Raw genomic sequence first — 16,597 nt, 5'->3', positions numbered from 1 at the left:
GGGAAGTCGTTGCCAAGGCAGCATTGTGGCTTCACTACTATCTACATGTGGGAAAAACTCGAGCTTTGTGGCCATCCAGATCATGATAGCAAAATCTGCTATTTGTACGCTGAGTTTTTGTACAGCCTGACATCTATTGTACGGGTATATGCACTAGGTATATAGATCAGGTGTCTCAATTTGGTTGCCAGGATTAGGTATACAAATGTAGTTCCTCTACTACCGCGTTTGTGAGCGTCTAATCATAAATAATTCGCACCGAAATTCACTTAAAGTTGGATTTTAAATCGTCCAAACCTTGACGAAATGAATTTGGAGTTTTCTGAACCGAACTGAAAGCTTGATCGATCGGAAATATGGTGGAATTCAGAAGTTTCTGAATAATGTTCAGCGTAAATACAAACCAGATTTTTAAAGTCATGTCAATCTACCTCCATGAAGCTGACGATATGGTCATTTAATGGAAAGAGAATTAATAGAATAGTAGAAAACTAAGTAATGCTAATAGTAAAGTGAACAAAAACATATACGAGGAATTCAACTCCCGCAGTTGACCAGAGAGGTCGCACAGCTAGTGCTCGCCCCCAGGCCTTGACCTTCTCTCTCATCCCAGAAACTTCTTACATCCCCACCTGAGGGCGGATCATCCCGAAATGAGGGTGGATCCTCAAAGTGAGGGCGACCCCGACCCTCCTTCGAGGTAATTACCCCTCGATCGGGCGCGGCTGCCAGAGGGTCATCGGCAATTATGAAAATCGCGAGTTTTTAGTTCTGTCGTGTTACACTGGAAACTAATCCGTATACGGCGCAAATATTGTTATATGGTGCCTTGTATTCGAGTTTTTAAAAAATTGGTAGGATCGTTATGTTGGCGTTTCCCTCTTCTGCTTACAGCTTTTTGTAAAGCATCACGTAACAATTTTATTACCTACAAAAATCGAAAAAATATACGATCATCTGTACAGTTCTTTCACTATTTTTTTATAATCGCTCAACTTTCGAGTAAGTTATATCAGAATTTTTCATAAAGGGAGGACCCCGTTGTTTCGAGCGTAGTTTCACTTTCGCCGTTTAAGCAAAAAACTAGAAACGACTCAAGTTACCCCTCCGCCCGCCGGCCTTGCTTGCCATGCCGCTGATGGATGGGCCTCGGCAGGTCCTGGGCAAGGTTGTAGTCATGACTGCCTTTATCCATGCAACTACCTGCATATATTTCTCTGTGGGAACGCTATGCATCACGCTTTTTTCTGCTTAACGACATTTTCATGAAGCATGGATCTTCAGCAGCCTCTATGATAGTCTTCTTTCAATATCATCTCACAATACGAAGAGTGTTTTGAACGTACTTTAACCTTCTTTAAAAAAAAGTTACGTTTTCAAAAAAATTCATTCAATGGAATGGCCCTTGCTTACCCAGCTTTTCTACGTCATTGCAATAAATATGGAGGCATTTATCGGATGTTGGGACCTACTATGTAAGCCATTGTCTAAGAAGCTTGCAGCCTGGTAAGACAGTTTCGTGAAGAACACTTCTCGAGACTGCATGAAACTTCCAGCAATGGATCAAGTCGTGAATCATTCATTCTCTTCCTACCTTTAGTAGGCTATTTAAATCAGATCATCGCCTTATGTCAAATGCTTGATCTCTTCGTGAAGGTTGGTACGGTATTGAATTAAAAGTTTCTAGTTTTGCTGTCAAATTAGATTGATGAACGGCTAAATTACTAGTTCAATGTAAGCGGCATAAACGGAAACCTAAAAGCGCATTCCGGGATTCCTAGTGACGAGTAGCACAGTAAGGCAGGTTCAACGGGAGAGAAGAGTGGAATGGTTCCCATTTGCACGTCATTATATCTGAAATTGACGAGCGAGAATTGCTCATATGGAACTTACGCTGCCGCTTGGATGGAAGGAAATCTCGCCAAGACATGCCACACCTCGCGAGTAATTCAGTCACCAAACTGGTGTGTTGCATCGTCACGCTTCAAGCCCGTGAAAGATTCCAGTGCCCGAGACTATTTTGGAGTTTGTGCCCTATAGGTTCGATGGGTGAACCATATCAGGCTAGAATTCTTTAGAATTCTATTCTCTGAAGAATACAGGGAAGAATTCACTATAGGCAGTAGTGGCCAGCTGTTATGAAAGCTTGAACGTTTAAACGAACACTGAATAAAGCCTGAAGCTCGAAATTTTTCTCAAGGTTTATACAATTTAGGAGGAATAACTTCAGCCATGGATAGTTTTGTCGCGTATTACTCGAAAATTCAAAAATATATATACAAATTCAATAAAAATTAATCAGAGGCAGGTAAAATCATTCTGGAAAACCAACGTCTAGATAGAATAAAATCACCACCGTCGTAATTAATTTCAATAAAATTCCCGAGCCTAAATCTACACGAATCTAGCGACTAAAAATATCCTTGATCGAAGTTACGAGCTTGAATAAAAACATGCCCAAGGGAACAACTGATACAATACCAGCCAGGCACAGGACAAAGGAAGTTGGCACCTCATCATCACCCGTGTTGGCTACAATATCCTGCATGTAGGCGCCGGGGCGACTTCTGGTCTCGCGCACCGGGCGTGAGTAGTCATCATAGAGGAGGTAACCTCCAGTCCTGCTTCGCCAGATCCCCCGCTCAGGTGAATCGTCTGTGCCACTCGTACCCGCGGAGTTCGGGGCATCGCTTGAGTCTGTTGCAGATGAACTCTGACTCGGTCCGACTTCTGGAGAAGTCGTCTGGTCCTCAAGAGTGCGTCGGATGTCCCGGGCATGCCGGGCGCTTGGTGGCGTTCTGCTGTCTTCCAGATTTGATCTCCTGTCTGTAGGTGGCATCTGCCCGTCGGGGCCTGGTCTGTTAAAGCTCCTGAGCGTTGGTCATTATTTGCATGGTTGACGTTGATGCCACCTTGCAACACGCCTGTGCTGCATTGCAACACGCCTGTGCTGCCTTGCAACACGCCTGCGCTGCCTTGCAACACGCCTGCGCTGCCTTGCAACACGCATGTATTGCCTTGCAACACGCCTGTGGACGCTTCAAGACCCGTGACAGCGTTGAAAACCAAAGACGATCTCGATGTCGTTTTATTAGGAGTGGGGTCTTTCTTGGGGTGCGTGATTTAAAAGCTCAATTTTTGTTTCGTCCGTCCAAAGAACCTTTTCCCAAAAAGCATAGTCTTAGTCCTTATGCTCCTTGACGAATTTCAGCCTCTCAGGTGAATCGTCTGTGCCACTCGTACCCGCGGAGTTCGGGGCATTGCTTGAGTCTGTTGCAGATGAACTCTGACTCGGTCCGACTTCTGGAGGAGTCGTCTGGTCCTCAAGCGTGCGTCTGATGTCCCGGGCATGGCGGGCACTTGGTGGCGTTCTGCTGTCTTCCAGATTTGATCTCCTGTCTGTAGGTGGCATCTGCCCGTCGGGGCCTGGTCTGTTAAAGCTCCTGAGCGTTGGGACGTTGTTATTGTCGCTATCGTTAGGCGAGTCAGAGTCCGAGTCCGATGACAAACCAAAGATCATGTTCCACAGAGGCATGGTTATTGGTTAGTCTGTTACCTTAAAAGAATTTAAAATTTTCCGAGGGAGAGTGATGTCCTCCGGACCTGAAATGAATGTATTATTATCAAGCAACGTTCAAAATTTATCAAATTCGTTGCATCTTTTTAGTAGCGAAGGATCAAGTGAATTTTGGGCAATTGTTACCTACCAACCGGATTAAATTTTATTCCATCAAAAATGGACTCCCACCAGTGTCCCGAATACGAGAGAAGATTAACAATAAAATACAGGTCCCCGATATTAGCTGCAAGACTAAATCGTTAGGAAACTGCAACGACTATACAAATCTTGACCCAACCAGCATTAAAGCTCATAACCAATCTTGACGATTCCAGTGGTAATCATGTCAACTTCGTGGTGGTCGTAATAACTAAATTGCAGTTAATAGGAACCTGCAATTTCCCAAGTTGAGTGAAATAACGACATAGCTTAATGAACATGCATACCCTGCTTTTAGCCGGATATCTGACGACACTCTTATCCAATCTGCCATTAGTTGCACGCGGGATAGAGGGGCAGTGAATTGTAAAACCTAAGTCATGCTTCTAGATTCCATTATATTGATATCTCTTTTTCCTCAGTCTTCTAAAAACATTGGCAAGAAACCTGAAGACTACCGTTGCTTTGCATCTGACCTGTAAAAAAAATAAACGCCACACGCTTCGCTTGCGCTAACCAGCACCATCGTCTACAATTCTACAACATTGTACTTATTTCCGCGTGCCGTGAAACGGGAAGAAATATATTTCCGAGTTGCCTAGTGTCATTCAAGATCATTCACTAGTACACCAGGCGTGCCATCACGCATACCAAATCCGTAAGTTTCCCCAACTATTCAAGCTGTGTCTCCACTCACCTGCCGGGCGTTGAGTTAAAAACAGTGTGCGTGACTGGTCACTGGTGTGCGAAGATCAAGGTCGTCAAGTGTACCGATGTTGCCACAGTTTAACTCTAATGTAATTGCAGTTCATTTATGGACGCTAGAATCTGCATGCCACTGGGATAACTGACTGGCTCGATGCAGGTAACAATTGGATAAATTAACTGGCTCAATGCAGGCAGCTGGTCAGCGGAGAAATTATGCTTGCTTAACTGTCCGGATATCGGCAGATTCTCTTGTCTTTTTAAAGCCTTGCGGATTTATTTTTGCTTTTCTACAATCGTTTTCGATGAATTAGAAAACGGCAACCAAAGCAGTCGTACCCGTGTCATGATTGAGAATAATTTTGATATTTATATTCCGTGAAATATATCAAATTTCCGAACCTTTTCGAAAAATCCGCTTTTCAGGCAGAGTGATTTTAGCAGGATAACGCGTTAATGCTCAAACCACGAGATGTTCATAGTCCTGTCAAGAGTCTTGAATATGCTGGGTTTCCCATGCCTTGCAAAGTACCAAAAATTACTGCATTTCATCAATAATTCGATATATAAATTTGTCCACAGTTTTAAGCATATGTGTGCTCACTTGGTCTCGGGCTCTCCAGCATCACAAGTACGAGACCATGTATATGAACACATGGCAAGAAAATGGCTTTTCGTGTTTGACGGAACTGACGTGGTTGGAGTTTATGAGATGAACTGATTTTTATAGATTTTGTTCAGTAATTTTTATTAACAAATTCGACGTGGTCCTTCGAAAATCTACTAGGTGCTGTTGATACCACGTTATTCCCGTTCCAGAAACTGAGTTAGTCATTTAACACGTTCCCCGCGTATTGAGCCATATGTGTACCACGAAATGTATTTCTTCAAGACGTAGTGGTGCATAATTCAGGGTTGCCAGCTGGCCTAAAATATGGCCAAGTCCGCGAACCTAAAACGTCAAAAAGGGTCTATAACTCAATATATACTAGTATATTTTAGGTTCCGGTGTAAAAATTCCATTTCCTTCTTATTTAAATTTAACTAGGAAGTACACCTATCATAAATTTTAGCCGGCCAACGCAATTGACAAAAAACTAAATCGCGGAATTTGTCCGAAAAAAAAAGACTGTCTGGCAATCTTGTTTCATAATAGTACAACATTTGAAATAATAGTACGAGATGAAGCAATCGCAGTCAAAGTGTTAATATTCGGGTAAATAAATATAAATTTCATTAAGAGCTGCCAAAAATTACGGTCTTGACGAATTATGGACATGAGTAGTTTGTGTTTTCGTGGAATTAAGGCCCAAAAATTGTGGGCTTTTATAAAGCCTTAATTGGTATACATTGAGATGATGAAATTTGGACGATTGTGATTGAACTTTCGTTCTCCAGCAAAAATGAATTATATGCCAATTAAAGATCCATAGGATAACTCAAACAAATAACTGTTAATTTACCCAAAGGGGGAAATATGTGCACGTAAGCCTTTTCAACTTATTTCAAATAACGTCATACAGTTTCAAGCATGTTTTTTAAATAGAGATAATTCCCGAATAATTTTTGACGACCTCGAATAAGCTATTTTTTCTATACATTCATTAATGCTCGTCAGCGTTAACAAGACTGCGATTAAGTGTAACGGTGCATTTTTTGAAGTATCAACCTACGAGGTTTGAAATTTAACGTTTAGGTTTACGTTCCCTAGGGCAATTCTGAAATTGAGCCTCGGTTTTGTTAATGCTTTCCTACTGACAATGTTAATTACTACTTGAACTTGAAGCTTTACTAGAGACCCTAAAGCAATCATTCACGTAAAATGTAATCGCTTTAAGGAATTTTCCTCTTCTGAAATAATTTTTCTAACATATTCCATAGTTTTTCATATCGAAATAATTACATTCGCCGGATCTCTCATTTCATCAATAAGCCTACCGCTCAAAATCATTCTATATTAGAGTCAATTAACTTGAGAATGATCCAAATGAAACTTAAACAGCACATAAAAAGAAGGAATTTGAAGAAGGAATTGATCAGATTGTGTGCACAATAATAAAGTTAATATTTATCAGTCTTCAATATTTATGCAGATTTTGTGAAGCTCCTCTTATTAGTGATAGGTTTTGGGATAATTTTTCTGTCATGTCACCGAGCGCCGAGGTGAGACCAGTTCAAAATCAGGATAATTGTTCATCAACGCTGGCAACGTTCACAAGAACGTTAGAATGGTGAAACAATCTCAACATGTAAAACGTCAGAATTAAGACAGTAAATGTCTCCAGAGAAAGTACCACTATTTAGCACAGATACTGCAAGGCTTTTCAATTGATATTAGGCTTTTTTCGGTTTGAAGAGCTCATATACGATACTAGACCTGAGCTATAGCTATACAGTAGAAACTTGTACTGAGAGCTTCATATTTTATTCTAACCCAGTTTTTCATGATTCCCCTGTAGCATGAATGAGTGATATGCTTCTAATGATGATTTTAGAAACATCTTGATGCAGGATAAAGCTCTGGAATACCTTGTTTCAAACGACTCAATTCCGTGAAAAAATGTCATTCATTATTTGGAACCAAAATTTGTTTTAATAACAGGAACATCCTACAAATTTATTTTTAAAATTATTTCATTGTGGCAGCCACGCTTGTTCGAAGGCCTAATGAAGTCTTGCCATTTTTAGCGCATTTTGTCATTTATGGAAAAAATGTGCTCGCTGTTGTGCTCGCCATGTCCGTCCGTCCGTCCGTCCGTCCGTCTGTCCGTCTGTCCGTCTGTCCATCCGTGACTTCGCGTTTTTGTCGACGAGAAAATGCGCTAGTGAGTACTTAGTTATATTATTTGCTCCTGGTCGCGTGTCGGCTAAAATCTAAGAGGGAGATCCGCAGAGTTTAAAATATACGGAATATATATTAATAAATCATTCAACGAATGGGTGTTCAGACTTGCGAAAAAAGTGTTTAATATAATGCATTTTCATATTCGTAAATTAATTCGGTGGAAGAATGCTGTTCAACATTTATTTAGGTAATTAGTAATCTTGTCCTTTATTGGCCAATTTATTTGTAAATCTTCACTTCGTATATTCACATTACTCGTGCCCGCGCTTGATATTTTGATTTAATAAATGAGCTGTCTGCGAAAAATTCCTTAAAAAATGTTTAAATTTTTGCAAGTTTCGGTCATTAACTCTAAGTTTGTTTATCGTCTGGTGTCTAACGGATAGCAGAGGAATTTAATTGTCGCAATATTAAGATGTACAGATCATAAAACTGGTAAATTAATAAAAATATCAATAAATAGACGAAATTAAAAACGTAATAAATGAAAGTAAACTCCGCTACAAAGACTGATTTATTGTTTTGGAACCGTGTATGAATCCGCGTGGACCTACAGATCTCAAAAATGTCACTAAATTTTTTAGTTTAATATTAATTTTTCTTCTGTTTTAGTGCTCCTCTAAGCAATTAACCGAAATTAAGCATAAAACCTTTTTCCTCACAGTTTTAAAATAGATATTTCACTGCAGGCGCATATCGAATATTATTTCAAACTTTCTATTGAGCACAGCATAATCATCTAAAAATTCAGAATCACCATGTGCTTCATGATCGCAATGCATGTGCTTCAAAATCAGCTTGAGATTTAAAATCTCAGTAAGCCTTTAAATCTATTTAATCTATTTTTTTTTGCTCTGGGTCTACAAGATTTTTCCATCATTTATTCCACTTTCACTGTGATTATATATGATTATTGTACAGTTTAAAATTTCCTTCCGACAAACTTAGAATCTTTGATAAATGCGATTTTGCCTTTTTGTGAGAATCTCTAGCTCACCTACTGTCCGAAAATTCTACATATGATCTTTTATTCCGTCTGTATGCACGGCAATGTCCAGGAATTCGGCAGAAATCTTGCATGTTCACTCCCCCTAAGACTTATTTCCTAATGTTCATGATAGAAACTACAATGTCGAAAAGCCTCTCCAAGATTGATAACTGCAATGCCATTTCACCTCCCCATTTTACAACACCTCTCTTTAACTTCACTTCTTGTTTGTTTGTCTGTCTGTCTGTCTGTCTGTCTGCTACAAATCTTATAATTGATATTTAACACACTTTATTGATTGATATTTTAAAGTGTTAAATACGTTGATAAGAATAGAAAGACATTGATATTTAACACACGACGCCGTGTCCAATAGATTTGAAATTTTGCACACTTGCATAAAGTTGGAGACAATGCATGAATCTAGTGACAGAATAAATAATTTTCAAATAAAATTTTTTCATAACTGCTGCAACGCCAACAAACCAGGTATATGACGTTGAAATAACGTAGATTATACTTTTTTTCAACGAAATTATCTGTCGTAAACTCCGTTTCAATTTCATTTGCCTTGACGAAATTCACCCTCGCAGTGCAACTATCTTATGAAGTCCAACAACTGTCATGCATTTTGTAAATTAGCACGTTTATTATTAAGGACTCAGTCNTGAGGACCAGTAAGGCCCAGAAGTGGACCATGAAAAGTGAGGACCAGTGAGGCCCAGAAGTGAACCATGCCCAGACAAGTTGTACGACAGCAACTGTCGTGTAACTATCTTATGAAGTCCAGCAACTATCTTATGAAGTCCAGCAACTATCTTATGAAGTCCAGTAACCGTCGTGCGAGGCTCGATCAGCTTAATTCGGATGCGCGAGGACGACCTGAACTCGCGCTAATGCGATGCTGCGTTGTCGAGGACTGAGTGTTTACCGCAAACATTCTGAATGCCGCGCGAATGATTAATTTTCTGAGTTTTGCATTGCTAAATTCAGCTAAAAATTAAATGTTTAGTCTTACAATATCTAGCTAATGGTTTAGAATCTCACCTCAGAGACGGAATGAAATTTAGCATTTAAATCACGCAAAAGAAAATCAATCCATCACAAGTACGTCATACCGAACGCAGAACTTGTCAGAAATAGATTATCTCAACAATATAGCGAATATTCAACTATTAAATATGAACAACGCACAAATAAATTATAAACCCCTATTTGTTCTCCATTTGTCTTTTTGCTGACAATCGAGGAAAAATCAACGTCTCGGATATATTTTTTCCGACATAAATTGAGTAGAAATCAATAGTAATAATAATAATATTAATAATAGTAATAATAATATTCTAGCTCATCCATTTCGATTATTAATCTCTCGTCCATGACCAGTTGACAAAGTTCGTTTGCCTTAACAATTGTTTGCCATGTCAAAGTCCGCACATGAAATTGATATACACATGAAATTGATATACATAATTTATTTATTGACATAAATAAATTTAAATTACATGTGTTATACGCTAATTCCTGGTATCACATGCATCTGAAAATACAAAATAAGGTAAGAAGGACCGCAATGTAATTTGGTTCACCCTCCTCGTGCGATTGTTTTGTAGTGTCCTGCAACTGCCGCGCGCAAAAAATTGTCGCTAAAATAAGCAATGAAGAAAACTCATATCACTATGTGAGTTTTCTTCATTAATTCTTCTTTTTCTATTTACAAATTACATGCTCATTGCTTAATGTTTCGATCTTATACTTTTCTGGTGATCTGTATGCACCATTTTGTATCCAGGTGAGGATTGAAAAATTGAATGTTACCAGATAAAAGTTCTTATATCAATAAATATTTTAAAATTTCATCTGTGTAAATGTAATTCTTAATTTCATATGTGTAAATTATAAAGTAATAACGCATGTCGCCATTTTCGGGGCGCTCCACAAGTAACTACAACTTAGGTTACGAATGAGGATTAAATGATACACACAAGTACAATCAATTAGTAAAGTAAAATGCACTGTCAGGTTTCAAAACGGAAAATAACTAAATAAGACATGAAATTAACGCTAACAAACGGCCTATATATTTACTATTTCAAGAGGAAAGGAACTAAAAGCGACATTCAGTCTAGGCTTCTGTTTGAATATATACAGGGATTGTAAAAATCGTAAATCAGTAACACCGGATGTGGAAGCTAGAATTTTAAGATCACTATCAGATACAGAGGTGTTGCACTGCTTGGCATGAACACGTACAGCAGAATGCGGTGGATGTGCAAGTAGGTTCCCCGTTCTATAACTCCTGCCCTTATGCTCAGCCAGCCTAGTATAGAAATTGCGTGCGTCATACCGAAGTACGCTGATGCGCACTGCGCTCAACTAATCTGTAAACTAGTGACGATCGCATAAGAGCAGGAAGGGTATCCTTAAACCTGAAAAACGAGCCGATTCTAAAATTGTTAACTAGCAACACATGAAGATTTACATCCGGAAGATATTTAGCAAATGAGACTTTTAATTACTTTGACATAGTCTCAGATGCGGGGCCAAAGTAGGGAAAAGAACAGTAAACCACTTTCCTATTGTCACACTTGGGAGCAACTTTATTTTCCGTTTTGAAACCTGACAGTGCATTTTACTTTACTAATTGATTGTACTTGTGTTTCTAGGACTGAACTTCTTCTGAACAGAATTTTGTGTTATGAACTGCCGATGGATCGAGCTGGACTCCGAAACGTTTTCTCTTATAAAGATATGGTGAATTTTTGTGGTATTGTCTTTGCTTTTATATTTCTGGTTTGCTTGCGATTCAAGCAAGCAAGTGATTTTAATGTTCATTTGCATTACAATATTCCTGTACTTTGTCTTCGTCTATGAAATTTACGCTCTTTGAATGTAGATTGTATGTGCATCAAACTCACCTGTACGCAGACGCGCGTATACGGCCGTCAGATCTTCGTCTCAGTGTATGCCAAATAGTTGCTTGTTGCCGAGAAAAAAATGGACGAGTACGCTATTTTTTTCGTTATTTTTATTCGATGCCCACCTGCTATTCTAAGCCTTCGACGCTGCATTGCAATCCAAGTTGAAAGCGCGACCAACAAATTTGGCCGAGAGTTCAACCTTATGCCCTGGCTTTTACGCGCATCCAAATCGGGCTGTGGCAGCGGCTCATCACCAGCTGCACGACCATACCGGGCATGACGGCCTTGCCAAGACTTTCTGGTATTTTGACCTGCGCCTTATAAAGCCTATGCCTCGTACGCCTCGGCATCTATCCTGGCCGTGCCATTGCTCGCAGTCTTGGCATAGGATGGCCACGTGACGGAATCTCAGTGCCTGCATTCCGACACGCGTGCAGAAAACCTTTTTGGTGCTTTATACGCTTGCCCTTATTCGGCCACGTGGCATGAGTGGCCGCAGGTTATAGGTCAGGCCGACATCTTGACTTGAGGTTAGGTATCTGGAGACTCCTTTCAAATAGAAATTCTCTTAGTAATGTGGAACAAAGTATTCAATTTTTTACTTATGACGATTTTTCTTCTATATATGATCTTGACACTGGACAACAGTTCAAGAATATTATGTAAATTTTCGAGTTAATTGTTACTAAACAAATATAACATTCCTAATATTGTCCCAAATCTGAATCTTCTACTGAATACCAAGCAAACACCGCCTGCCCTGTATTCTTTGATAATAATAAGACCTCCATCCCAATATTATTTCGACTTCATCCTTCGACACTAAATATTATGTCTACCGCTCTGTGTGTGAATTTTAATTTTATGAAATTCGCAATGAGTTTTTGCCTATGCACGTGCGGGGGGGAAAATTAATTATAACCGAAGTGAATTTATCGGTTTTAGATCGATCTATAAGAATTTTACGGGCGAATAAAGAATAAATTAAGACGAGAGTTACCTGAATAAATAAAGTTACTCATGAAGGTCAAGTTGAAGAGGGTATTAAGAAATCCTTTTGGTTCCATGAACTAACGAATGACAAACATTTTATAAGCAAATAACATTGATGATAGACGGTATATTGAACACAGAAAACGGGCTTCTGAATCTTCTGATAACATTTTCTAACTTTAAATAATTCTTCTCTTATTCGTAGGCACGTATTTGGTGCCCACAGTGAGTGCAGTATCGCCTCACAAATTTTTCTTAAAATTCGAATAAGAATTCATTTCAGAATTCTATGTTGTATTGAATAATAATTTTTTCAAAAGTAAACTCGTCGTTTTCTTTTCTTTTAATTGTTCACAGAACTTGAAAATAAAATAAATTCCGTGAATCAATTATTTAACATCGATTGATGTATCCCAGATAGCCCGGTATGAGACACTACTCTGCAACTTAATTTTCGGGACACTGCGGGGTATTTGGGACTGTATTGTTTAATACTTATGCTTGAAAATTTTGCTCGTAAAATTTTATTGCATCACTTATTTAATTATATTTTCTAGAACGTTATTATTTCACGTAAAGTTGATAATATCAAATCAATAAACTTGAATTATGTTCCCAAGACATATAGAGCCACAATGACGCCGTCTTGACCCAAAGAACACATGGGTGTCTTTGGGGGTGAATCAGCGGCTGGTAACATGGGTGAGTAAGCGGCTGGTAACATGGGTGAGTCAGCGGCTGGTAACATGGGTGAGTCAGCGGCTGGTAACATGGGTGAGTCAGCGGCTGGTAACATGGGTGAGTCAGCGGCTGGTAACATGGGTGAGTCAGCGGCTGGTAACATGGGTGAGTCAGCGGCTGGTAACATGGGTGAGTCAGCGGCTGGTAACATGGGTGAGTCAGCGGCTGGTAACATGGGTGAGTCAGCGGCTGGTAACATGGGTGAGTCAGCGGCTGGTAACATGGGTGAGTCAGCGGCTGGTAACATGGGTGAGTCAGCGGCTGGTAACATGGGTGAGTCAGCGGCTGGTAACATGGGTGAGTCAGCGGCTGGTAACATGGGTGAGTCAGCGGCTGGTAACATGGGTGAGTCAGCGGCTGGTAACATGGGTGAGTCAGCGGCTGGTAACATGGGTGAGTCAGCGGCTGGTAACATGGGTGAGTCAGCGGCTGGTAACATGGGTGAGTCAGCGGCTGGTAACATGGGTGAGTCAGCGGCTGGTAACATGGGTGAGTCAGCGGCTGGTAACATGGGTGAGTCAGCGGCTGGTAACATGGGTGAGTCAGCGGCTGGTAACATGGGTGAGTCAGCGGCTGGTAACATGGGTGAGTCAGCGGCTGGTAACATGGGTGAGTCAGCGGCTGGTAACATGGGTGAGTCAGCGGCTGGTAACATGGGTGAGTCAGCGGCTGGTAACATGGGTGAGTCAGCGGCTGGTAACATGGGTGAGTCAGCGGCTGGTAACATGGGTGAGTCAGCGGCTGGTAACATGGGTGAGTCAGCGGCTGGTAACATGGGTGAGTCAGCGGCTGGTAACATGGGTGAGTCAGCGGCTGGTAACATGGGTGAGTCAGCGNCCTGTCTCTTATACACATCTTTAAGATGAGACTAAAAACCGGAAAAGCCGAAATCCAAAATTTTACCCTAGACGCTCCCCTTAAGCTCCATCTAAAGCTCTAAAATTAAATGTTCTGTACCTTCATCCATTAAATTATATTTTAAGCGCTGAAAATGATTTATATAATTATTTAACCGTTAAATAAATCTCAAGCACTGAAAATGTTCACTATAATGTATATGTTTGAACTACGTCTGAAGCATTGTGAATGTTTATTTAATAGTTGTTTAAAATACGTCTTAAGCACAGAGAATGTTTTCAAATTAGAGTACGCACAACGTCGAAAATTTGCCCCAATAGAGAGAGTTGGACATCGCTGCCCATTAAATATTATCTGAAGTATTGTAGACATTTGGTTTCGCCGTGACGCGCACGACGTCGTTCATTGCAGCCCAGAAACAAAAAGAAATAACTTGCGACGCTGGCAGCGCTGTTATCACGCCGCCATCTCTGCGACGTCTAACAAATTTCATGGAAAAACGAACCCGTTATACGCAGTTTGCATTTCTACAGCAGCCTGGAATATGATAGAGAAAATAAAGTTAAATATGCTGCGCTCGAACATACAATTCTATAAAAGATCCAACTGAGGCAAATAATTTCAGCTCTGAAGAGTTACAGAACGAGTTTTCATTCTAAACTTTTTTTGACTGATCATTTTTTCAAATAATAATCTTTGCTGAAAAATTTGTGGTGTTTCCAATAGAATAATTTTCAATTGGAATTTGTTCCGGCAGTGCCGTTTCTATTTAATCTACTCTGTAATAATTTAGTATTTTTCTTGTCTGTATATTCAATTCAATAATCATAGTGATTAACTTACAGTTAAGTTAATTAGCATTGAAGTTCAATAATTATTTGAATTGAGATAATCATGAGACAACGTCCATTAGATATTTAACCTTATGTTCGATTTGCAGAGCAAAAACAGATCGGGTTTTTGCGAGAGCATCCATTATATGGGGGCAGCTTTTGTGTGACAGCTCATTCTTTCACAGCAATTCCTGTGTTCAAAACACGACATGTTCAACATGTCCACAAACTCGGGCGCTGGCGCGACATGTTGAACATGTCCACAAACTCTGGCGTTGGCGCGACATGTTCAACATGTCCACAAACTTGGGCGCCGGCGCGACATTTTGAACATGTCCAACAACTCATGTTCTGCTGAATAGAGTTTCTGAACACGCTTCCCTGAACAGCAGCGATTCGAAAGCTTGGACATCTGGAGAACTGGGGGCTGTTTTTCGCCATACCACAGATGCCGAATTTGATTTCATGGAGCACTACACACCCACTTCTTTATCGGGAAATTATCCGGAAGTTCCCTACAGAAAGACGCCCTATATTTTTGACTACAGTTAACCTTACGAGTTTCCTCACAGCTCCGAAGAATTCGTTCCGATTAAATAACAGCAAATTTATTCAAGACCTTGAAATGATGTTTCTCATTCTAATACTATGAGAGAGTGGGCTGCAAAATGAGAAAGAATATGAGACGGTATATGTGACAAAATATGAGGATGCACTTCAAGTGCAGGCACGATAATTTGTGCAGGTCGGTGCAGGCGGAAGTATAAACAAAAGCCACCTTAAGACAACAATTTTCAAGTTTGCCGGATCACGCGTCAATAGTTAACTGGCGTGTTTTCAACCAACCAGCCTCTTGCAACATGCAAGCCGCAGATAACTCTTGAGACATATGTCAATATCGAACTCGAGTTCACATAAAGCACAATAAATACATAAGAAAAAAATATAATTAAGAACTCTAACCACTTCAATATTTAGATTTATCTCATGTAGTTTATAATTTACCTAGATCACCTGTTCGGAAGAATGCTTCTAATACTGACCATAGGAGAGGCAGTTGCAAAAACTGCCCTGTATAACCGCACGAAATGCTCGCAGCCAAGCACCGAAGTTACGATCCACTTGTGAATATGAAACAAGCGACGGATTTGGCCACGATAAGCAGCACCACATGCATGCATGAGCTTCATGAATGAATTTTGCTCGTGGAGGATGAAAAGAGCACAAGTACAGCAATTACATAGGCTTCAGATCGGTCCCAAAACAAAGATTCTGAGATAGAATCGACGCAGGAAATGTAAATTGTTCCTTACGATGAGACAGCACCGATTGAATTTGTTCAGAAACAGGTTAGGAAACAGGTTTTTGGAGGTCATTTTGTGCCACTCTAACTTGTTTGAGTTATAGGGAAAACAAACGCGCGTTTAAATCAGGAACGCTCGTGTAATTCATGAAGACAATTGACTGGCAGGATTGGAGGTCCATATTTTCAACTATGGTGATGTGGTGTGGTGAGGAAGTGTGAAGTGCGCGAGTAATGGTGATGTAGTGTGGTGAGAAAGTGTGAAGTGCGTGAGTAATGGCGATGTGGTGTGATGAGGTAGCGTAATGTGGTGGGGAATAGTGCCTTCAACGTGATTTTATTTTTATGAAAATTGTCACCAGGATTCACTTGAATTCGTTTTTATACCCGAAAATTTGTCATAAAATTGCCTTCGAATCAGATTAGCGTTGAGAATGCAGTTGACTTTGCCACAAATTTTCAAGAAATTTATTCCTCGGGAGTCCATTTGCTTCCTAGTAATTAAAATATTCGCTGTATATACTGCAATATGCAAACTAAAATATTCTAAAGCCGATCATATAAAATATACAATTCAAGCAATGATAGTGACCCGGAAAAAGGAAAATCTAAAACTGGACTGCGAAAGACCGCAGGAAAATTGAGGAAGGAATTGAATCATAGGGATTATTAAAGCCCGCGAATTATTCTGG

The 16,597-nt window shown here is 40.0% G+C and overlaps 2 protein-coding genes across 4 annotated transcripts; both read right to left on the bottom strand.

Annotated features, from left to right (window-relative positions):
• Positions 1-2,235: 2,235 nt before the first annotated feature.
• On the bottom strand, positions 2,236-4,578 carry LOC108683301. Of its 3 annotated transcripts, none has more exons than XM_047882516.1 (3): positions 4,416-4,578; positions 3,444-3,603; positions 2,236-2,870 (listed from the first exon to the last, which is right to left on the bottom strand). In XM_047882516.1, the coding sequence occupies exons 2-3, from the start codon at positions 3,533-3,535 to the stop codon at positions 2,405-2,407; spliced, it is 558 nt and encodes a 185-aa protein (XP_047738472.1). In that variant the 5' UTR covers positions 3,536-3,603; positions 4,416-4,578; the 3' UTR covers positions 2,236-2,404. The 3 variants fall into 3 exon arrangements, with proteins under 3 accessions (XP_047738472.1, XP_047738473.1, XP_018028091.1); XM_047882517.1 differs by lacking the exon at positions 4,416-4,578 and adding an exon at positions 4,006-4,385; XM_018172602.2 differs by lacking the exon at positions 4,416-4,578 and having other exon boundaries at positions 2,236-2,839; positions 3,413-3,832.
• Positions 4,579-12,777: 8,199 nt separating this feature from the next.
• On the bottom strand, positions 12,778-13,734 carry LOC108683298 (vegetative cell wall protein gp1-like). The gene has a single exon (XM_018172600.1). It carries the CDS (start codon positions 13,732-13,734, stop codon positions 12,778-12,780), a length of 957 nt encoding a protein of 318 aa, XP_018028089.1.
• Between the last annotated feature and the right edge of the window lie 2,863 nt (positions 13,735-16,597).

This window comes from Hyalella azteca, unplaced genomic scaffold (genome assembly GCF_000764305.2).
Source record: "Hyalella azteca isolate HAZT.00-mixed unplaced genomic scaffold, Hazt_2.0.2 contig10642, whole genome shotgun sequence".
Classification (NCBI taxonomy): domain Eukaryota; kingdom Metazoa; phylum Arthropoda; class Malacostraca; order Amphipoda; family Hyalellidae; genus Hyalella; species Hyalella azteca.
Note: the sequence above shows the minus strand (reverse complement) of the source record. Positions and strands in the feature narration are given on the sequence as shown.